Source organism: Myodes glareolus, chromosome 25, assembly GCF_982192425.1.
Source record: "Myodes glareolus chromosome 25, mMyoGla1.1, whole genome shotgun sequence".
NCBI lineage: Eukaryota > Metazoa > Chordata > Mammalia > Rodentia > Cricetidae > Myodes > Myodes glareolus.
Window position 1 is genome coordinate 19693342 of NC_142050.1, and position 24057 is coordinate 19717398.

Here is a 24057-nt window from a genome sequence, read left to right on the forward strand (position 1 = left end):
AGCAGAAAACACCAATCAAGTCAAAACTGGATATAAAAGAAACTGGTCTTGAGAGACCAGTGTAGTATTGCAGTTCTTAAGAAGGCTGCTGAGATTTTCTTACCTTTGAAATACATTTTGCAGTCTTCAGATTATAGGAGACTTATATAAAGTCATTCACATGAATTCAAAAACTTACTCAAGAGGTCATAAGAGCATCATAAGCTTGGAAACCCTTCTACGATGCTCCTTTCCTCTCTATGTTCATATGTGAAGTAGGGCGCTAAGCATATTTTTCCATTATGTAAGTATGGTTTACTTTCTACAGCTTCTAATTTCTATTCTTCAACCTGAGAATTGCTCTCTTAGGAACCTACAGATAATTTATCCAAGGTTGTTCCTGTGACATTTAAAGCTGAATCCAGCTCCACACTAAGATTCTGTTTGAATTGGCATGGATGGGATTCTGGCAAGCACAGATCTGAGCAAGTTGACTGTGGTAAGCCAGTGTGTACTCACTCCTCCCCAGACCCACATTCGGTGATGTCATCTTGGTAACTTGAAGTCAGCCATGCTAGGAGTATCTGCCCTGTGGAAATACTCTAAGTGCGAAAAAGTACAACTTTCATGCTGCCCAAAGATCCAGTTGACCAGCAAACTGCTCATTTGGGAACCCACTACAAAGAAAGGAACATACTCAATGAATTAAATTTTCTGGAGTCTCTCATGGCTGCAATTTACATGTTAGCAGGCTCATTGCCTTTCACCACACTTTCAATATTCTTCCAGAAATATACACGTAAACTATTTTAATTGACTCTCATTTTTAACTTGCAAGGTTTAGTAGTCTGTATTTATAAAATTAATTATAGAAGCTGAAGGAGTAAAATCAATTTAAGAAGCAATTTAGTACAACTCTTTCGGAGTTAAAAAATAAAAAAAGTAAAATATTTAGATTAAAAAAACTCGAGACACTCTTGCATCCACCAGACTATATAAGGCAACGTGGTGATCACAATGTACCATATATCTCGTCTCACTACCTGAATTTCTCAATAGGGTAGTCATGTGGGTTTTTTAAAAGATAAAAATTTTCATTATGACATCTCAACTCTGGCCCTGAAAGGAGAAAGCTCTATACCACTAAAAAGAAAAAAAAAATCGAAAGAAAATATCAAAACAGAGCCAGAGTGAAATAACTAGCATATGTCATCTTCCTGCCTTGTCGTGCAAATATAGCAAATATTTGTACCAAAGTTATCTCTTATGGAAAGAACGTTTCCTTCTGACAGGATGTTGAATAATGACCACCTCTTAGAGTTGATAATACAGTTATGGACTCATAACAGCACATTATCATGTGATGCTATAGGTATAATAAAGAGAAGGTGTAAACACTGTACCCATGCAAGAAGCAACAGATTTCTTTTCACCGTTCCACAATATCCCAGCATTCCCACGATGATAAGGAAACAGCAAACAGCAATCATGACCGGGTGGACCACAGGGAAATAAGTCAAGATGACCGCCTCTTCTACCCTAAAAGAGGAAGATCGTGTCACAAGATGAACAGAGCATCACCAACAAGATCAGAACGCTCCCCAGATCCAGACACTGAAGAAATAGCTCTATGAGTTGTGGTTCCACAAGCTGTCAGCCTTCCAGAGCTGGTGACCTTTATCGCTTTGTATCTCTCTGCTTGCTTACTCTATCTTTGTTTTAGCCTTACGGTGCTTCTATGTAGCTGTCAGCTTTTCTACCCCAACACATTTCAAATGTGGGCTCCCATGCACCAGCCTAAGAAAACACGAATTCCAACCGGAGGATTGCCCTCTTGCCTGAACTTGAAGTCTGTACAGCAGTTTTGTTCTCTCTGGTAATGAGAACACACTTTCTAATGTGGAGAAAGGATAGGAAAATTGAGCTATAATCACAGGAGAAGGAAAGGAAGGGCTTTTTGACAGGATATATACAGTCACTAATCAGAGCATGTGATCATGATGATAATGAAACTTAGCCATTGCTCAATGCTTATAAGCACTGTTGTACTAAAGTCTTTTCCAAAAAGGTTTCTTCTCACTTGATTCTTACCATGACTCAGGGTGGTGTGTAATATATATTACAGTCTCCACTCAGAGACAAGGACAAGGCAGGCAACTGGTGTGTTAGTGATCGTAGAATTGTCCGTGTAAAGAACTGTTACCTGATGTCCTGTAGGACTAGTGGCATTCCTTAATGAAAATGTTTAAAAAAGAAAGAGAGAGAGAGAGGTGGAGGGAGGGAGGGAGGGAGGGAGGGAGGGAGGGAGGGAAGGAAGGAAGGAAGGAAGGAAAGAAGGAAGGAAGGAAGGAGTAAATTAGGAAGGAAGGAGCAAATTCCAGCAACGAAGGTACAGCGACAGGTAAAAAGAGAACCACTCAACGAACAGATTAGAGCAAAGATGTTTCAAAACTGTGACCTGGGAAGATCAAGTAAAAACATTCAATAATAACAGGCCTACCTTGTTTCTGCAGTTAAAGTCAATACATTATTCAGGTAGTCCCTCATCCAAGCAGAAACGGCCAAGACACTGATGGACATTAACTAAAGAGAAGACATAACAAACAAACTGGTTACCAGAGATTTATCTAGCAGTCACTTGAAGATTAACAACCTAAAGTGAAGGATTTATTATATAATTTTTATGTTTTTCCTAATTACTTATGGGTTTTCTATTGAATTTTACTGGTACCATAAATATCTGGCTAGTCCATATAGTAATCATATATACATGAAATAGAATCTTGGCAAACAGGATACAGACAAGTGAACCTTAAGTGGGTGGCCTCAAGTTCAGTGACAAAATTGCCTAAGAAGAACTCAACTTTTAAATCTAAGATGGACCTAAAACTGTCATCCTTAAATGCAATGAAGCAATTAAATATGGCTCCTGAACAATTAAACATTGTCAAAAAAGGTCACAGGAGCTATCAAAAAGAACTTCTGTAGACTAAAATCCAAACAAAGTGAATGTTAGAATGATAGTAATAACAATAAATGTAATGGTTTGAAATACTAATATGTTTCAAAATCAATGCTGATCATTATAGCATGATGGCCATTCAAATCGCTGTCCAGAAAATGAAAGAACCTCTTACTTATTTTTATTCTATTTTTCTTATGCAAAGCAAAGGCAGAGCCAAAGACTTAGTGAGATTTTTAATAACAGAATTTCTAGTCATGCATGCAACCATTATACTGCAGTAACATTTAACAACTTCTCCTGAAACATTGAAGCTATACAGGAAATTCTTCAACGCTAGACAAAATTAGCAGATGAGAAATTCTCAATCTGCCTGTACAGAAGAGTCACCTAGGACTCAAGCATTTCTTGAGCCTATAGTGTACCAGCCCTTGGAGCAGAAATAAGGCACCATTAGTGTGACAGTTTCCCAGTTGTCCCCGCTCACTGGCAGGGTTGAGGACCGCTGCAGCCATGGAAGGCTGAGAGAGCTGTGAAGAACAGAAAGATCAGACTGCAGATAACAGACCCATCTAGTTCAAGAAGAGAGACAGTCAGACACTGTAGGTTCCATGATCTGAGCAATCAGCAGCACCCAGAAATAAATAGATGAAGAATTTTTACTGAAAAGTCAAGCTTAAACCCAACTAAGCATCAGTTGTATCAGTTTATGGAGACAAACTACCAGGTCTAGATCTAGCCCCCACCTCTGGGATGCAGTAAATGAAATCAAGAATGTGAGATTATTTCACAAGACAAACACAGTTGTTTCTTCACTTTAAAAAAGGTAGACACTGAAATACAAATTTCAAAAAGTAAAGGAAGAACTGTTAAAGATTAAAAGGAGATTAAGAAATTGCCCAATTTAATATGCTGGTCTTCTCTGAACTCTGATTCAAACAAATCAATATCAAAGGAATTTGCAGACAACTGGAGAAATTTTAACACTGATGTTTAAAAATACTAAGACCTTGGCTATTCATGTAGGTATGAACACAAATTCAATTTATTTCTGAAGGTCCCTGACTTTCGGGAGCTCTACTGTGAATTGTGGATGAAGTTTCACTATGACTGAGATAATAAACAGCCATGCCCGGCAGGGAAGGTTAACAGAAAAGTGGAACAGAGTGTGTTCGTGGCTACTGGCACTGAGCAATGAGGAAATAGGGGTTAATTACAGTCCTTTCAAGTAGATTTGTGCTTTAAAATTCTCATAACTAAAAACTGCAAGAAGAAAAAACAAAACTACCTAAAACATGTTGGTAATAATTCTGCCTAAAAACCTTTGCTAAAAAGGGAAAGATGGCTCCTGGATTCTGAAGATTTCCCTGTTTTATCTGAAATCTTTTCAAATATGTCTTTGCTTTCTTAACACTCAAGTATAACACTCAAGCAATTTGACTTAACCTTATGGTTAACATTTCTGGCATTTTGATGGACAGCTGTTAGTTCAGAGTTATTGCTGATGGATGGCCATCTAAGATGTTAATGAGTCTAAGCTGATGCAGACAGTGACCTCAAAACAGGCTCTCTAGAAAAAGCCTCCAAGGCGAGCTCCTGTCCTGCCTGCCAAGAAGGATGGCTCTCTGCTGGAAAGACAGAGATCACTTGTTTGCAAATCTGTATTCCATACCTTTCATCTCACATCTGCTCGGCAATGTGTGGCTCTTAACCTTGTAAATGTCACAGGGGTAGGATATTTCATTATTTTAAATTATTTTGCAGTTATAAAGAACCCCTTCGTTGCTCTATAAAGTAAGAAGTGATCTTTGATACCTCCATCCTTGAATGTCATTCTCTTTAATCATTTTGAGAATTTCCTACATTGGTATGATGTATTTTGATCATATCCACCCGTTCTTCCCCCTGTCCAACTCATCCTCGTGTTTCTTAGTCCATTTTCAACTTTACAGTCATGAATCTTCATTGTGTAAAATTGATTAACAGTGCTTGTCACTAGATACTGTTCTTCCCCTTATAGAAAGAGAGGGGAAGGAAGGAAGGAAGGAAGGAAGGAAGGAAGGAAGGAAGGAAGGAAGGAAGGAAGGAAAGAAGGAAGGAAAAAGAAATTCATTTCATTTGAACTGTATGTTTCAAGACATTTCCTAAATGGCAGGATGAATAAAGCTTTGGCTTTGAAGTCATGATGCCATTTAAAGACTATGCATTGATCGTGGCCAAGTACTGTGCTGTGTGCTAGAGATGCACTACAGAGAAGAAACTGACAATATCTCCACGATGCAATTAACCAGGGAAGAGGACACACATTACCAACTCCTCAGAGGTGTGAATACGCAGCTGCAGACTGTACTAAGTGTATGGCAGAAATAGGACAAGATGCTTTAACAACTCCTTTTGGACTGTCTGACAGAATCCACAGGGTCAAAGGGACTTCTCTAAGGGGCCTGGGATCTGAAGAGCAATGTCAAGCTAATTAGGAGGGAGAGGATAAAAAGAACTTTCCAGTCAAAAAGAAGAGCAAAGGTTCCAGAGCGGAAGGCAGCGTGGTACATTCAGGAAAGGGAAATTGCTCTGGTGGGAATGCACACGCAGGCAAGAGTCAGATGATAGCCTTGGAAGCCACCTGAAGGAGTAGGTCCTTGATCCTGATGACAATGGGAAGCCATAGAACTCTGAACTCCAACTATGAATCCCACTTCTGTACTTTTCGGTCGATGACTTCTGGTATGGCATTTAATCTTTCTTTGGTCTTAGATTTTCTTCACTTTTAAATGATCATTAAAAAAAAAAACTGCGTTAAAGGAGATTCTTTTGATAAAGTGGGCCCAAATCTATTACCTATTATTATCACATACCACTTGCGACCTGAGGGTTTCTCTTGCTCTTTCTCAATGTAAGAATCTAGACTGTTTCTAAATCAGTTCGGAAATGGAATTACCGGGTAAGTGAAGGTCTACCCAGAGGACAGCCCAGAGAGCTACTGGACAGCCATTCTCAATCTTAGCATGTCTAAAACCAACCTCAACTCTGCTTGTTCTTTTGTCCCTCTCAGGGTGTTTACAGGCCTAGTGAATGGGATAATGAGCCCTTCAATCACTTCAACTGGCAACTTGGCAGACAGCCTGAACCTCTCCCTCTTCCTCACTGGACATTTAATTAGTTTTGAAGCCTTTACATGGTTCCTGAGAGGCATCTGGCATATCCCTCCCCATTTCCTGCTGCTTCGGGCTAGTTCAAGCCCCAGCCTCTCTTGTCAGGATATAGCAATCATCTCCATAAGATATCTCTCCAGCCCACAGTCTCCTAGTCCACAATAGAGGATCAAGCATGCTTTAGCACACAGCCGTCCCTATATTATTCCCAACTTTGACTGCCTTTTCCCTGATCTCTCTCGAGAGTAAAGTTTAAATATCTGCAGCAGTCACACAAGGCCTTTTTACTCTCTCTTTAAAATGTTCTTCTATTGTGTTTGCTGGCAAATTGTTCCCATAGTCGACCAATGATGGAAGCCCTTGCAAAGGGCACTGGGCATACCTCCCAAGGTCCCATGTCTGTTCTTGCAGTCACTCTGTCCCGTCCTAGTCTTCCAGTCCTCAGAAGGAAAGCAACCTTCACTTCTGCTTGGACATCAGCCCAAGCCTCAGTTAAAGTGGAAAGACTATCTCCAGGCTCCCTCTGAACCCACCACACTGTGAACACTCTTGCTGCAGTCCTGGGAAGTGTCTATCTCATTTTCCGCTTTACCTGCTCCATTGAAGAGAACTTACTGAGTAATAGGGCCTCATACTAGCTAGGTGTGTGGATGGGAAAGTAATTAAACTACATGGAACATCTTCTGCTTTCTGAGCAAACTGAGTACTAGAGATCTTTAGCAAAATTAAACACTCTGACAGAACTAAACTTCACTTGCTAGAAATTTTCCGTCGGAAGATGCTGGCCAAATGACAATGTAATGATGTACAATGCAGGTCAGAAACTAGTAGAGGAAGGCTTTAGACTGCACACTGTACATTCTACCATGCGTCACTGTGTTATCCTGTCGGGCGTCTCGCAAACACTGCAGCTGTACCTGGGACGCTAGTCAAAATAAATATCAACGCCAAGCCTTCTACCACAGCAAGCAAGCACCCTTGAAAATAAATGACGTAAATGCCTGAAAACAATCTCATCCTCAAAGAGTGAGCTTACTCACTGAGGCTGAGAAAGTGGTGAGGGAAGGCCCAAATGGAGCATGGCTACACCAAGGAACTAAGCCAAAATGAGACTGGATCACTTCAATAAGTCATCCGCACATTACATAGTCAAGAAGTCTAACTTACAGGAGCAGCTCACGCTCCTCACTCAGTCGCCGTGTGTTCTGTGACTTCCCCAAACCAGTTCTTATTTTGTTTTAGACTTACATTTTCTCTTTTTGGACTAAGCATACAAAATACTGTGTGTATTTATCGGATATTCATATTTTAATTTACAAATTGGATGCGTATGGATCAAATCAGGGACATAGTTATTCACCTGTTATTCTGGATCTCCTGCTGCGGGAGTACCTTCCGCTGCTTCAGCCAATAGTCACTGAAGCACGAGCCCACAGAGCTGTGGGAGTGTCTTCCGCTCCGTCAGCCAATAGCCGCTGAAATACCAGCCCACTGGGGCATGGTATATTTCTCTTTAAAAGAAGAGCGGCACACCTCGGCTCGGCCTCTTGGTTCCGGCGCTTGTTTCCGGCGCTTGGTTCCGGCCCCTGCTCCCGGCTCCTGCTCCAGCGACTATTGGCTGAAGCAGCGGAAGGTACTCCCGCAGCAATCTCCAGAACTGCCATGTATTGTCTAAACATCAAGAAAACATGTAGAAAATAACACAAGTATTATTTCAAAGATACGCATTTGTCATTTGCTGCACCCAGTTTTGTAAAGTACTAAGAAAACTGCTAGTTCTCAACAAGTAATATCAAGTGTGCCCAGTTGAGGAGAGCATGGTCCATTTTCTCCTGAATCTAATTATGGGGTAAGAGTGTTAAATCAAGTTGCTTTGTAAATCAATGCTATGTGTGCATTTACATTTTCTTAGTTATGTTATGAAACATCTACCTATAGTTTGCACGAACTAGGCCACTGCCATAAACAAAGCTTGGAGATTCTTCAACTGTTTGCATAAGTCACAGAACACGGCAGTGGCACAGATTCTCTACAGGAATGATAGATGTCTTTCCTTTGTGTGTCAACTCTGTTTGCAAGGATAGAATGTCAGCAAGGTCTAGCTCTTACTTCTCCTTCTGTCTCCACAAAGAGCACTCAGACAAATGATCCAGGCTTTCGGGAGCATCATCTCCTCCTCTTGCAAATGCTGAAACTGAAGTGAGAGCTTTACTTCTTTAAAAGCTGACTTTGTGTTTAAAGTAAAATAAATTCTTGCTGGTTTGGAGGCCAAAGCGAAATGTTCCCATGATACCTCCGCCCCCTCCCTGCATGCCTTCCCAGCTTTCCTTGTAGGAGTGGGTGACAGAAGATGGGAGAACAGATAAAACTATTGGACGACATCTTAAAGGAATAGCCACTGTTAATAATGACCAGAAAATATTGGGAAATTACTCACGGGCATAATTTAAGCACAGACTCCGTTAGTCAGAAGTGGCAAACAATAGCACCCAGAATAACAGTTCAGAGAGTTTCATACATCATCAATTGTGTTTGCTGGCAGATTGTTCCCATAGTTGACCAATGATGGAAGCCCTTGCAAAGGGCACTGTGCATACCTCCCAAGGTCCCATGTCTGTTCTTGCAGTCACTCTGTCCCGCCCTAGCCTTCCAGTCCTCGGGAGCAAAGTAACCTCCACTTCTGCTTGGACATCAGCCCAAGCCTCAGTTAAAGTGGAAAGACTGTCTCCAGACTCCCTCTGTATCCACAACATTCTGAACGCTCTTGCTGCAGTCCTGGGGGAGCAGGAAGGATCTATCTCATTTCCCGCTTTACCTGCTCAGCTGAAGAGAACTCACTGAGTAATAGGGCCTCATACTAGCTAGGTGAGTGGATGGGAAAGTAATTAAACTACATGGAATGTCTTCTGCCATGGAACGTCTTTCTGAGCAAACTGAGTACTAGAGATCTTTAGCAAAATCAAACACTCTGACAGAACGAAGTGTAGGGAGACCATCTCTCCCTACATATGATGATTTTCGCTCCCTGGACCAGAGAGGCTCACTTTTAAGTCTCTGATGTTCTGATATGATTAGAGGAAACATCGTCTTCATTCTCAAAATCACACGACTTTACAAAAAAATGAATATGGTCACTAAAGAAGTATAGATTGTTTCATTCTGCACTACAGTTTGAGAGTAATGCAGTCACCTCTACTGTCCCAGTGTCCTAGCTTGGGGTTGTTCCTTGAGTGAAGTTAGTAGGATGGGTGAGGGACCCCTGTCTCCAGTGGGAATCGACATAATGCAGAATCTACCACCTACTCCACAGAAGCATTCCATAAGGTACACTCAAGCCTGTGACAGCTAAAACACAATGTGTTTTAAAACTACTAGTTCTGCCTGGATTAATTTTTCATGATGAAAATTTATTTCTAAAATAGCTCAAAAAATTAGAGTGCTTTTAACCCCTAATTAGGAAGAGAAAAAAAAACTTGAATGCTATTCATAATATAAAGATAAAAGAATATCAGTCTCAATAAGAAAAACGACTATTTTTTTGGAGGCAAACTCCCTCTTGCCAAGAGAGTAACATTTTATGGAGTGTATGGTATGAAACCATCTCGCTGCAGATGCTGACATCCAGAGAACATAAGGAGAATTTCTTCGGGGGCTCCTCTTACTCCATCTATCCCCGGCCCATCCCTAAATCATGAACAAGATTTCCTGCTCATCTTTCAGTCTTTTTGGTCTCTTTCCATGGTTAATCAGGGAAAGTCCACCTTTCGTACCTTTTAAAATGGCAAGCAAGCACCAATGACACACAGGTGATAAGTGAAGCGGGAGCTAAGTGTTACAGAAAGGTAGCATGCATTTAGAAAATTACAAACAAATACAAAATGTTTATCGTTTTCACGAACTTTCAAAAAAAAAATCCTACTTATTCCTCTTTATAATAACAGGCACCTATCCCACAAGAATAATGCCCAAATCAGAAAGTTACAGAATTCATTCTTAAAACAGAAGGAAGCTTTCATTTCTTTAAGTGATGTGTCCTTTGAACGGGAAGACTGTGATGCTTCAGATCAAAATAATCTCCACCCCTCCGGCATCTTGTGCAGTAACTAGCATCATCTCCAGAGAGCTCTCAGCTGCAGAGATCCAGTGTCAGTCACTCCCTCTGTGCAGCTCCCCACACAGCTGTGCGACACCCATAAAATACTAGGCACCTACCAGAGCCATCCAGAGTCTGTCCTTTGTCCCTGTGCAACCGCGGCAGGGTCAAGCTTCTTCATAACTTGGAAGACGCTCAACAGAGGACAAGTCAAAGTGACAGTTCCTCAGGAATGAAGAAAGTACAGAGCGCTGGGGTCTGAGGACCTGTGGATTGCTTCCTCTTAAACACGGGGACACCTCACACTTAACAAAAGGTAAATACTCAAGAGCTACGTTTTCCCTTAAAGATTTTTCGATTCCGAGGATAGCAAAACAAAAATTACATGGGATGTCTATGTTTTCCCAATTAAGATGTATTGTTCTCTTCTGCAGAAAACAAAAAACAACAACAACAACAACAACAAAAACCCCTCAGTGTAGGGCGAAGGGGACTCGTGCCAATATATTACATAAAAAGTATGAGTATGTCAATTTACAATGTGAAGTGTAGAAGGTTCTACTTTAGAGCCCTATTGGGTATCAAGGAAAAGTGTGTCAACTCGCAAGAGAGAGAAAGGAATAAGCCCCATTCTACAGTCAGAATGTGAAGTCTGATTTAGGGAATGGGATGCAGATACCACATCTGTGAACCTTTCTTGGAATGCCAATGATAACGAGAAGCCAGCACTTGTTCCGGCTGGCGAAGAAGGAGAATGACTCAGACCAATCACGCGACCGAGAAACTCCATTAGCGTGACCAGCACTAACGCTCTAACTTGGTGGCAGAGTACTCGCCTGTTGGTCCAAAGCCCTCAGGTCAATTTCAGCACACACGTGTGAACACACACACACAGGTACACATAGGGAAGCTGAGCCTGAAATTTAGCAGCGTGCTCGAGTCCGTGGCCTGAGAAGCAAGTCTGGAGGGCTTGGAATGAGCAGGAGGATAGCAAAGCCTTCCCCTCCAAGGATGTTCACTTGACATCACTGCGGATACATTCAGCGTGGTCCCCAGCAGGATAACTTTCCTATTTTCTACATATGGATAAATAAACAAAGCTGGACATGGACGTCCTGTTCTGATGCTTCCTAGAGAGTTAGTGGATTCATCTGAGCACTGCTTTCTTTATTTAAAAAGAAAAATAAAAGGAGAGAGAGAGAGAGAGAGAGAGAGAGAGAGAGAGAGAGGAAGGAAGGAAAGGGAGGAAGAAAGGAAGGGAGGGAAGGAGGGAGGGAGGGAAGAAAGAAGGGAGGGAGGAAGAAAGGAAGGAAGAAGCCCATGAATGGGTCAGTGATGAACACTAGAGTGAGCTGGCCGGAAAAGGACAATATTTTGCTTTGGTTTCTCTCTAGACAATTTTGCCAACTTTCCCAAAGTAGGAATAATTATTTCTTAAGAGTTTAACAAATATGTCATAAGTTTTTGTTGTTGTTCTTTTTTTATCTGCTATATGCTTTGATTTCTGAAACAAAGCTTCATTTGGTACCCAAGAACTGGCTTAGACTTCATTACCTAAGTGGGCTGAACTTGAATTCACAACAATCCTCCTGAGTTAGCCTTCCTGCTAGGGTTGTAAGCATGAGCCATCATGTCTGGCACCATGGATATTTTTAAGTGAGTGAAATAAAAAAAAAAAAAAACAAACCTTGGGGCCAGCACTATATTTCAGTAAGAAAAGGCTTGTCACACAAGCCTCTAAATACCTGAGTACAACTGAATCCACATACAGGTGGAAGAAAGGTCTACATAATCATCCTGTGATGTCCACCCACAAGCCAGGGCACTGTCAGACCCCTCCCCCCCTCCCCCACACACATCATACACGCTTTAAAAAAAACTTCTTAAAGTCTATAAGGAAAAAGAAACCTTCGCCAAGAAAAAGAAAGTGTTGGCACTATAAGAGAACATAAACCCATCTACAGAAAAAATTTTGTAAAGGAACTATAGAAAGATTTCACTACTGTGCAACAACAGATAAAATCAACAAGCAAGAGGGAAATCTCAATAAGAACACAGCAGGTAATGAATATAAATACAAGAGAGAAGGTGCATCCAAAATTATATACCAGTAGATATGCAGGTAGCAATTCTTGCAGTTATTGGAAGAAGTAAAAAGTGAAGTAATAATTACAAAACTTGAAATTTTCAGATGGATCAAAATTGAAAAGCACAGTATTCCTAACAAGGTGGCAACAGATACTTTTGTAGAAAGAATAAGGTCTACTGATGGTTTTATTTCTGAGCTAGAATGCCGAAGCAAGGTTCCTGGATCAAAAGTACCGTGCTGGAGGTGGCAGGAACAGCGGTTCTAATCAGGGCAACAATAATCACCATTCCTACTACCAGGAAGAGTAGCAATCCACTTCCTGTTTGCCTCCTTGAGGAGATTAGCAAGATTGTGGTAACTGCACTGGCCACACAGCTTCTAAACTGAGTGCCGCTGTTCTGCATGCTCAGCACACCCCTAAAAATACGGGGGCCCTTTTATCTATTTTAAAGATAGAAAGCCAAGGCACTAAATTTACCTGGCAAATACACAATAACCACATAGGAGCTACTTTGTATTTTTCGTATTTTATGAATGTTACCTGCATTTCTGTCTTTGCCCTCATCACAAGTGTTTTGGTATAAACAATCTCATGTCGACGACAATTACAAAGACAATAAAATAAATCATGAACATATATGAACATTTTGATAGCATAAGTAAATGGCACTTCTGTCTAAAACTCACAGGCTGGATTGTTACGGAGGAGAGACCAGAGTGGGGAGAACAGGGCTGGAGACAGAGAAGGTAGCAATCTATATAAACACGCAAATCATAACATACACACTCTTACAGTCAGAAAGATGAAGGACAGGCTAACAGTAAAAGAATAACATTTTGAAGTCCCTGGTAGCATAAAGGGGCCTGCAAACGGGTAAGGGGGTGGGGGTAAGCAGATTTCATTATTCAGAAGAGCAATGCCTTTGCAGAATGATTTGGGTATTTTCCCGAATTGGAAAAAGAAAATAAGAAATGTCTCCAATGCTTTATTTTTTTTTATAGACCAACAAACAGAAGATCTTGTTAATGGGGAGGTTCAGAGGTGATTAACGCCTGCGTGCTAAACGCACCGTCTAGGTGCCAGGGAGCTCAGCCCTGTCCCTGGCACCACCATCGGAATAGCTGACCTCTGCCATGCCATTTAAGTTGCTCTCAATTTCCTGATTTACAAAGAAAGGAAGTTCAACCGGGCCTTCCATAAAGGTCCCTTAGTGAGGAACTGTAACGGTAACAAATCTGTCACTCGAAAGCATAATGTAGGCAAGTCAAAACCTAGCAATAAGAGTAATAATTACACATTTTAGGAGAAACAGAGTTCATAATCTTAAGAGCAAATAGCTAAACCAGTAATTTGGTGATCCTCGTTAAAATGTGTCCTTTTAGAACCGAAAAGTACACAAGAACAATTAGTGATTTTCTAGTTCCAAATGCCGAATGGAATTACTCAGTGTCTAATTTTCGCCCCGACTTTTTAAAAGTTGTCCTTTTGGATATTGTTCAGATGACTTATTAACGACTTAATTTGTCCTCTTAGGATGGTGTCAATCCTAAAAGAACATTTTTTTAAATGCCATATTCTAGAGGCAGATATAATAGCTTCTGGGGGAAAAGAGGGACTGGCCAATGCCAGGCAGAGGGCAGACAGACAGAGAAATAAATAAACAGCGTGCTAAAATTTCCAGCAGGAAATTGTGAATATAAATTACTGAAAGGAAACAAAAGCGGCAAAAAGGGAATTTGCTTAAGCACGACAGCCTTCTGAAGTAACATTCACAGTTGTAATATTTATATCTTCCTAAGCAGTATAAAGAATACACTATTAACACTTATGTAAGCATCAAGTGTCACTAACTCACACAGAATAATTTTCATGGGCTTGTTAAATTTTATGTATTTTGTTTTCTTAAATGACTGATTTTTTTCTAAAAGCATACATGAAATTCCTTAAACATACCAACTTAGCAATAGTTATGTGAAAACCACCTTTTAGAATGTATGGCATTTATAAACCTATTCAGATTTTTGATAGAATCTCTACGTATGAATCCTTCTAAAGACATAGTAACACCATTTGCCGCAACCAATTTATATAGGCGCAGAGTTATGACGTACAGAAAAAGATGTAAGGCTTACACAGTTATCTAAAAGTTCTGCAAACTAGCAGTTCGCGGGTAGTATGCAATAATTCTCTTATCTACCAGTACAAGACGGTGCATTTATTTATATCCTTAGATTAGCTTCATGTCTAATGTTACTGGCGCATGTATACAGGAGCGGCCTTTTTTTCTAATTACACATGGAACTTGAGCTAGATCAAAGGCATTTTAAGAAGGTCAAATTTTACTTCTCTGAAAAACAGAGGATGTGATCTCACGTCATTAATTAATGCTTGGCCATGCCCTTTGGCGCCTTCTCTGGTGGGGCAGAAAACAGTCCAGCCATGCCCACCTGCTGGGATGGTGGAACTGTAGGCTTACCCAAAAGAGCAGGTTGAGGGCGTAGAGCAAGCAGCGCAAACACTTCACGGAATCTTCTCTGGCCATTGTGAATCTCCAGAGGGAAAAGCCCCATCCTTTCACCACATCCTACCGATCCAGGCAAAGCAGCCGCGATCTGCAGAAACCGGCACAAGCAGAGAACTAACTTTATAACAAGTGCACCCCTCTGCCTGCCTAGTATTCTGCTAAACCTCAGATGGGTCCCAGAATCCCCTAGCCTCCTTTATTCCAGACATCGCCCCATCAAAACTTATTTGTTGGAGTCATAAAGGGAACAAGACACCTAAAAGTTCTAACGTGGCCTCAGATAACACCTGCTGCCCAGAGAAAAGGCTGGCTCTGGGGATGAATGAAGGTGTACAGTAAAGTGGTTCCCAGGAGACCTGCCGCGCGGTCTTCTGCATTCTAATGAGATTTTCTTTGCTCTTTCCCAGGGGATAGCAATTGTTCTAAAGGTTACAAACCTTTACCTCTCTAGAGATGCCACGGGCATCTCTCCCAACACACACACACACACACACACACACACACACACACACACACACACACACACACACACACACACACACACACACTGAACTGGAGCAAGCTAGTGCCCTTCTCTTCAGGACAATTCCTGGGTCCCAGGACAGCGTTCCCCAGCCCACCACCCGGTCGCACAGCCCGGGTGTGAACTCGGGGGACCACAGGGGGCGCAGCGCAAAACTAGGATTCCACCCCGGGAAGAGGGTTTCTTTGCGAGAATGTGAGAAACACTGTTTGTCGTCCGGGAATAATGGATGAGCCTGGGGAGGGGTGGCGAGTGGCCGGGAAGGGACTTCAGGGAATCAGGGTCGGCGCAGCTGTGCCCACTCGGGTCAGGTCATTCACCCACCCCCCAACCTCAGGACCCCGCATGCCGCCGCGACCCTGAGGTCCCTGCCGCCCGCAGAGCACAAAGCCCGCGCGGTAAAGCAAAGCCACCGCGGCCGCGCGCCCCCGGCAGGACGCACCGCGCAGCGCAGAAGCCACTCGGCGGGCAGCCGGGACCGTGGGCAGGAGAGATGCAGGACTTGTGGCCACTCACCTTCCGAGCCGCGCTCCCGCCGGGGGACAGTCAGGGACACCCGGCGGACACTCATCCGGGCAGGGACACTCCTCCCGGAGAGCCAAAGGGAGGCATTGGCTCCAGCAGCAGACGCTTCCTTGTCTCACTCTCACCAGCCGTCGCTGTCGCTGACTCCTGGGAAAAAGAAAAGGAAAAAAACGTCCCGGGCAGCAGTCGCTGGAAAGTCTCTGCTAAGCCACCTCCCAACGCGGCTGTCCCTCCCAAGTCCTCGTCAAGTCCGGACGAGGCAGCGGCGGCAGCCAGGGCCAGCTGCACAAACTCTCAGCGCATGCTCGGCCGCTGGCTGCCGGGTTGGGTCCTAGTGGGTGTTTCTTGTCCCTCTCACCCAGAGTGACACCCCAGAGGGATTCTTCACCTCTGTAAGACCGAACGTTGGAGAGATAAAAAACCTGCAAAGCTGTGAGGAGTCCTCGCAGCAAGTCCCTTTAAAATGGTGGCGTTGCAGGAATGGAGTCTGAGTTATAAGCATGAGGAAACAGGCTTTTATTATATGAAAATATTTGTGTTTGAGAAGGGGGGCCACGGGTGGCCCAACCTAATTCCTGCAATGAGAGACCAGTTTTCACAACCTTTGTGGAGCCGCCTCCTGTGACTTGTCATTAACATGGTGCCCTGTGATCCTTATTGATTTCTTGCACGCCCCCAATCAAAAACAAATGAATATATAAATATATAAAACACAGTTCTAACCCACTCCACTCCACTAATACTAGCAAGACTATCAACGTATCCCTATCCAGGCTTAGAATTCGGATAGCGAAAAGAGCAGTTAATTCTTTCACAAGTAATTTCCCCAAATTTCTCTTGACTGTGTTTTAACTGGTGATTTATCTCAAAAGGCACTCAGGGTAGTGAGTCTTCGGAAACTTTGTGGTACTTCCTGAATTTCTAGGTGTTTTTTTTTTTTTAAAAAAAAAAAAAAAACAAGGTGGAATTCAGGAAGTATCACGGTAACCACAAAGCGTATCTCCAAATCTAGCTTCTATTTCAGAAATAAGAAATTTCACACTGAAAAATTTAAATGGTTGGATCACGCTGCTCCCCCCAAAAGACGGAGTTTCATCCCTCACAATAGCATACATTGCTGTGATCGTCTGTTCCCACATCTAATAGCAAATAAAACCTCACTTATAAATGTGAGTTACCTGAGATCCAAGCAACATCTTTGAGGAAAACTAAAAACTGGCGTCCTCAGGGTCATTTGCTGCTGTGGTCCATGTCCATCATCACCTGTCAGCCGTGTGACCAAAGTGACAAGAAGCCATGGTGGTTGGAACTGAGGTCAACGCCATGAGACAATGTGGATGCCCAGGGCTAAGCTAATAACATTCTTCCTAAGCCACTCTTAAGACACTCAGTCCTAAAAAAATCATACAAGAAGTGCAACCATCTACACAGATTGTCAAGGAGAGCGTCCATCAGATGCCCCCCACTCCAGCCACATAGTCACTTCTGGAAGTGTGGGGAGGAGCTAAGCGAGCTGCTTTTATCCTTCATCAGTGGGTTTGCAAGGGAAGGCTGCTGCCTGATTCACAATAAAGACAGCTGGGGGGAAAAAAACACCATCCAAACGCTGCAGGTGCTACACCTTCCTGAGAGATATAAAAATTCCCTCCTAGAAGGGAGGCTTTGCATGAAAACTGAGAAGAGGAATGCCATCAATGCTCACGTCTCAGAATGAAAGCTCCCTTCCGTTGTTAGAAACCTGGTCACTTACCCTAGGACGCTAAAATAATAAAATAGATAAAAATGCTTTAGAGGCACACGTGTCCCCTCTTTCCATAGGAAATAAGGAATGTAGAACCAAAAGAAAGTCAAAGTAATAGTTTACATCACCTCTTAGTCCAATCAGAGAGTTCACACTACTGCCTGGAATCCCAGCTGTCTGTCTAGTACAACAGTTTAGTGGTTCTCCACGTCCCTGTATTAGGATCACTTCCGGTGAGCTCTGAGAAAAATCCCGAAGCTCCAGTGAACGTCAGCACACTGAAGTCAGAGTCTCCAACGGGTGGCCTTAGTGCGCAATTTATTTCAAAATTCTCAAAGCAACTTACGGAGTTTAATCAACTTCAGTATGAAAGACCGCATCACGTTTAGAACACAGGGAAGCTGGAATGGCCTGCCTCAGTTTGACCATACATCTTGCAAAGTCTCTACCCTCATTTTGCCCTTTGCCTCCAGAGCCTGAGCAAGATTCCCTACCAGGAAACCCCTGGGCTACTAAAGAGTACTCAGTTTCTCCTCCCTCTCCAGGATGAGCCTGGCAAGTGTGTTCTGTAGGCTTTGTAGTTCCCTCAACAACATTCTCTACATGGGCACTGCTACCATTTGAGTAAGGAGTGGCATATTAAGAATGCATAGTCTACTCATTGCCCAGAAGGCAGGAACCCATTCTAAGGCAGTCTGTGCTTCATTAAGTATTATTTGAGTGTGCGGTACTTACTGTTCCTCCCTCCTGCTGAATATATTGAAAATTCAAGTCCCTGCCTGCTGAGAAAAGACCGAACAGTTCCTTTCTGCTTATTTAGTGGTAATAATATGAATAAGGTCTGCATTTCCAAGCGTTCTTTTCATCCGGACCAGAGTTAAGAGCGAAGCTCAGTCATGCGGGAAGACGGGCACAAGCTCTTCTCTGCGCAAGGCACTTCACTTGGGCAGAGCTTCTCCTGCCCACTCTGCTCAGCGCGGATAGGTGTTTGGTTGGCTGAATGAATGAGTTTTGCTGACTTCTGAATGTAAAAGGCGGTTCTTGACCATAATGAATCAAAAGAGGCTAATGGGTTGCTTTTATTAAACAAGTCTTATGTACACAGCATAAAGGCTACTTCCCACAGTGACACATGAACTTCTCAGAACCGTGATGGCATACTGAGACTCAACTGACCTCTTCAGGATGATGATGCAGCAGCTAAAGGAGTATCTACGATTTTAGTTATTAAATAAGGTTTGCCTTCCTATTTTCACTGTTAACCCATATTACAGCATCTCAAATATGGTTGGGGGGGTGTCCCACTGGCAGGCTCCAAGAAGGAAGACAGATTCGTCATTTTTTACTGGCTCTATGTCAAACACACATACTCAAGCTAAGAAACATAGTCCTACCTTTCTCTTCCGAAAGCACATGCCCAATAAGACCAAAAAAGGCCTTCCTTTTCTTTGTTGACTCAAGTAACCTTCACTGTACTGTAAGTTTAAAATACCTAGCTAAAATGCAAGGCATCTGCTGAGCATGGTAACTTATGCTTTAATCCGAGCACTCAGGAAGCAGCAGCAGAAGGATCCCTGTTAGTTCCAGGCGAGCCTAGTCTACTCAGTGAGCTTCAGGAAAGCCAGGACTACAAACTGAAACCTTATCCCCAAAATAAAAATAAATTTAAAGGGCAAAGTATCTAGTCAGATTAAAATTTCCAATAAACAAAACTGGGCCCTCTAACACAATGATGCACAGCCTACAGTCTTTGCCTGAAGTTGTTTAACTGAAGAGTCTAAATGTCTCTTAATTAAATTTGAACATATATACAAATTGGAAACTAGAAATTCTGCCACTGCTCTAAGAAGGGCATTTTATTTGACAGTGAATTGACAAACACAGCTTGTTTCCTCTGTAACAGTCCTGGGAGCAGGTCTTGTCTCCCTGGCATCTTCTGACATCTTCTGAGATGTCCCATCATCTCGGTGTCCTCGGCCATCCCATGTCCTCCTAGACACAAAGCCATCATGTGAATCCAGACTTCATGTTAAGTCACCACTATTTCTGGAGAAAAAAGAAACCACTTCCTTCCTGTTAGTCTCCGTACGGATTAAAGAAACTTCCTTGGAGACAGTGTGGGAAGCTGTCACTCTCGCCTCATTCCCTATGACCCTGTGACATTCGCATGAATGAATTGGTTGCTAACAATACGTATGGTTCTACCATGATGGATATTAAACTGATTAGAATACAGTCTCGGCACCTGAGGCAACTCTTGTCTCAACTTCAGAGATTTTGAACTCATGAACCAGCAGACATTGAAGGCAACAACCCCACTGTACTCAGGAGGTGTCCACAGGATCATTATTAGAAATGTAGACCATAAAGAATCAACGTTCCAGAGAAATCACAGCTCTCAGTTCACAGCTTCATTGGCATAATTTCTGTTCAAAAAGCAAAGCTTAGAAAAATCTAAAAATGCCTTTTCTTTATGAAAAATCTAATTTCAGTTATTTAAAATAAATAAAAGGAAAGAATCGAGGTCTAATAAACTACCAGACACCAAGCTCCTCTTTCCTTAATAGAGCTGTCACAAAGCACCCTGTTTTATCAGGACACCAGCTCTCTGTCACATCCACAGTACTACAACTAGAGACAGACTGAACAAGTTGTGACAGGCCCTCACCTTCTGCCCCTTCCGTTCCTACTGCAACTGGACACTTCATAAAATGTCTGTTCATTTATAATATTGAAATGTTTGATTTTTATATTGATGCTCATTTAGCTACCTCAAACAGAAATATGCTCTTTCTACCATGTATAAGATTACTTCTGTATACAATATCGGCTACAATTTTGTGATTAGAATGTAGCCTTTACAAAAATAGTGTCATTGGAATTTAAGTTTTCTCTTATTATATGCATATCTCTGTGTGTCTGTGTATACGTGTGCATAAAGGTATGTATATGTGTGCTTGTTAGCCAAAATCATATATCCTGATCCAGAGTTACAGTGAATTTCTACTTCATATTTCATAGCGTGGATGCACACATTATTGACTAAAGAATGGAGAAATCTAATGTCTATTCTCTTTATAGTGGTGATGTTATGCTTACTTAAATGACACAGATGCTTTCCACTAAGTTGTGTCTTTTCAGGGCTGATTTTCTCTCTCAGAAAGCAATATAAACTGACCACTAATCTCAGGGGGAAGGGAGAGGGTGATCATCTGCCAGTGGCATAGGAATTCCATAGTGAAACCCCACAGTTAATTTGAATGACCTATGGGTGTTTCCATCATTGGAGTACATCTCTTAACTTTATTATCAAAGTAAGTCTGACTAGCTGTAGAACAGACTTGGAACGTAGCAGGATTGGTTTAGAAAATCTGTAACTATTTTCCAAAATAACTGGTAAGAATTAAAATATGTTTGGTTGGCTTTTTTTTTTAATTTTTGGTGTGTGTGTGAGAGAGAGAGGGGGGAAGAGAGAGAAAGAGAGAGAGAGAGAGAGAGAGAGAGAGAGAGAGAGAGAGAGAGAGAGATTTCTATTTATGTTTCATGTGTCTCTGTTACCTGGCTGAAATCTTCCCAAGCCTGCGATACGCGATGAAGTGGTTCCTATTTCCAGGAAGGAGGCTTAAGGAGCAACAGCAGCCAGCCACGGCTGGAGAGCTGAGCATAGAATCACTTCATTAGCTGGGTCCCCATGGCCATTCCTCATATCAGACGTGTAACTGAGAATCAAACAGGAAGCTTGTGCTACCTAAGCTGATCCCCCCACCCCCGTTTTCCTTTCCCTGGCTGTCACGAACTTACCTATAGAAAGATGGCCTCACACACTCAGTTCCCCTTTTCCTTCTGCTCCACATCCTTCGAGCGGTTAAGCGCCAAGTCTCCCAGACAAACTTTCCCAGTCCGCAGCCCGTCTAGGTTTCACATGCAGCCTCATTTCACTCAGTTATGGGAGCGGATGAGGACAGCCAGAACCCAAAATCTAAACCAATCAATTAGAGTGTGACTGGAATTTGAGCAAAGACTCATCAAAAGGCGGTGTAAATTCAGGCAGCCAAGCGGAACAGAGTATGAGGGGAATGTACTGGCAAGCCCTAGGTGGAAATCTCAGCAGGAAGGCAGATGGCAGTCAAAGAGGCTGGGCAAATGGTGAAGGGCAGGTGCCCTGGCAGATGTACAGAACTCGGGAGGAAGGGAGTTTGACAGAAGAGAAAGAAAGAAAGAAAGAAAGAAAGAAAGAAAGAAAGAAAGAAAGAAAGAAAGAAAGAGAGAGAGAGAACGGAGGGGGGAGGGAGGGAGGAAGGGAAGGAAGGAAGGAAGGAAGGAAGGAAGGAAGGAAGGAAGGAAGGAAGAAAGAAAGGTCAGGAGGGAGGGAGGAAGGAAGGGCAGGAAGAAAGGAGAAAGGAAGGGCAGGAGGGAGGAGGAATGAAGGGCAGGAGGGAGGAAGGAAGGGCAGGAGGGAGGGAGGAAGGGAGGGAAGGAGAGAGGGAGGAAGGGAGAGAGGGAGGGACGGAGAAAGGAAGAGTAGGAGGGAGGGAGGGAGGGAGGGGAAGAATATAGAAAGTCTCCCTGAAACAGGAACCCAGTTCTTGCCAAGGTGATTTAGACACTTTTTGCCAAGGCCAAGTTCTGAGACTGATCCTGAGACCTGAACTCTAGCCCGTACAAGGTCAGCAAATAAGGTTGAAGGGAATATTGTCTCAAAGCCTAATTTTAGGAATTCAATATTCTAATTGGGAAAGTTTGCAGTCTCTGAATTGAAGATCTCAACGCTGGGCTGAGAAACTTGTCCTGAATTTAGAGCCACTGAGGGCAAGATGCAGTAGCAAACCAGCACAGACATCTGAGGAGAGGGTAGCTGCTGGTAGGCGGTGGTTTCACCTCTTGGTAGGGATGTGATAGAGACTGCCAGCTGCCTCAGTTTCCTTATCTGCACACCTGCCCCCTGAAGGGGACACAAAGGTTGTGTAATATGTGAGTGGCCTAAATTTAGCTGGGGTCACACTGTCCTTGGATATTTAAATAGAACAGGCTAAGCCACTTTCCTGCAAGCAGTGGGTAAAAATGTTTTCACCTTTCACTCCCTTCGGGGCCTCAAGAATGGGGCAAGAAGGAGGAAATGCTTGTAGAGTTCTGATGCATTTTACAGACCATGTCAGTTCCTGCACACCAGCCTTCTGTGAGAAGAGGACAGCTTCTCAGAAGTTTCCCTTAGCACGGCCATTGCAGTCCATGCTTACTGCTGCTTTTGACTGATGTCTCAAAGAGTGAGAAGGGGCTTCTGTAGCAACGCACAGACCACTCAGAACAAGCGCTAGCGACCTTCAGCATCTGTGGTCTCTGTGTTCCCAGTAGCCCCTCTCTCTGGGGTCTCTCACTGAATAAGAGAGCTTCAGCTCCAAATTCCAGGCAACTTCTCACACAGATGACATAACTATCTCTTTTACTTTACTATGTGTTCTTACCCTAGAACTTTTGGCTTATACACAATCTTGTACCTATGAAAAATGAGCAAACTTTTTCTTTTGTTTTGTTTTTACAGTACTTACTATATGATAGGAACTGTCTTGAAGCATCAAATAAATAGTGACAATTTAATACTCTGTCCATCTCAGTCCTGAGGAAATTAAGGCAGATCATGTTAAGCAAAGGCGAGATACAAAAATGCAGTGCTAGGTTGTCTATCTCTACAATTTTCTAAGACCTCGTATCCAGAAAAATACATAGAAATAAATGGCTGTATAGTAATTAGGAAGAATATTTAGATATCAATAGGGAGAATGTACTTAAGGAGACCTGGGAGAGAGGAGATCATTTCTAGTGGCAGGATTTAACCAAAGAATTCAACACTAGCCTTTTAAGGAGTCTAAAGGCAGAGGAAACACTAACAATTCCATTTGCTTCCTAGACATTGGCAAACTCTTCACTGTAGTGACCATTCTAATAACTCCTATGCAAAGAAATTTCCTTTGTTTGTGTGTATAAGCCAGAACAGTGTGTGTGTGTGCGCGCGTGCGTGCGCACACACACACAAATTTAGATGTGTACTTATGGAAGATTCTTATTTGCATGAAATAAACTTAATACTCCATTGGGGAAGCTTTAATAAACACGAATTTTTATAAATACTGAGCCATCCTAAAAGACTTGGCAAAGAAGGAGATGTGGAACGCAAAAACACAGAAATAAAGTGGCGATGGAAGGAAACAGTGTGTATAAAGGAGAAAGAAAGGTAGATGAAGGGGGAGGGGAATAGAAAACAGCTAGAGACAAAGTAAAAAGAAGAAAGAGGGGAAAGAGAAAACAAGGAAAAGGAGAGAGTTAGAAAGAAAGTAAGGAAATAGAGGAAGGAAAGAATGTGTCACGACTGCTGCCCCAGAGTTGTGAAGCCAGCCCTCTCTGTTCCCGTCAGTCACTCCCTGATACTTGTCTCTGAAATGTTAGTCCTAACACAGCTGTCACATCACATAA

General features: G+C 42.6%; 1 protein-coding gene and 1 long non-coding RNA gene across 4 annotated transcripts in view; both read right to left on the minus strand.

Annotated features, from left to right (window-relative positions):
• Tspan12 (tetraspanin 12) overlaps positions 1-16371 on the minus strand; it is a 78181-nt gene extending 61810 nt beyond the window's left edge. Inside the window, exons 1-5 of one of the 3 annotated variants that reach the window (XM_087901897.1) lie at positions 16237-16371; positions 15840-15995; positions 14753-14888; positions 2480-2562; positions 1383-1518 (exon numbers count right to left, since the gene is read on the minus strand). In XM_087901897.1, coding sequence (XP_087758023.1) covers positions 1383-1518; positions 2480-2562; positions 14753-14818 — 285 coding nt within the window. In that variant the 5' untranslated portion in view covers positions 14819-14888; positions 15840-15995; positions 16237-16371. The remainder of the gene's footprint in view (positions 1-1382; positions 1519-2479; positions 2563-14752; positions 14889-15839; positions 15996-16236) is intronic. The other 2 variants (XM_087901898.1, XM_087901899.1) reach the window with 2 other exon arrangements.
• Positions 16372-19430: 3059 nt separating this feature from the next.
• On the minus strand, positions 19431-22010 carry LOC125411091 (uncharacterized). The gene is made up of 3 exons (XR_007235243.3): positions 21391-22010; positions 21148-21308; positions 19431-19581 (listed from the first exon to the last, which is right to left on the minus strand). It is a non-coding gene; the product is annotated as an uncharacterized LOC125411091 (long non-coding RNA).
• Between the last annotated feature and the right edge of the window lie 2047 nt (positions 22011-24057).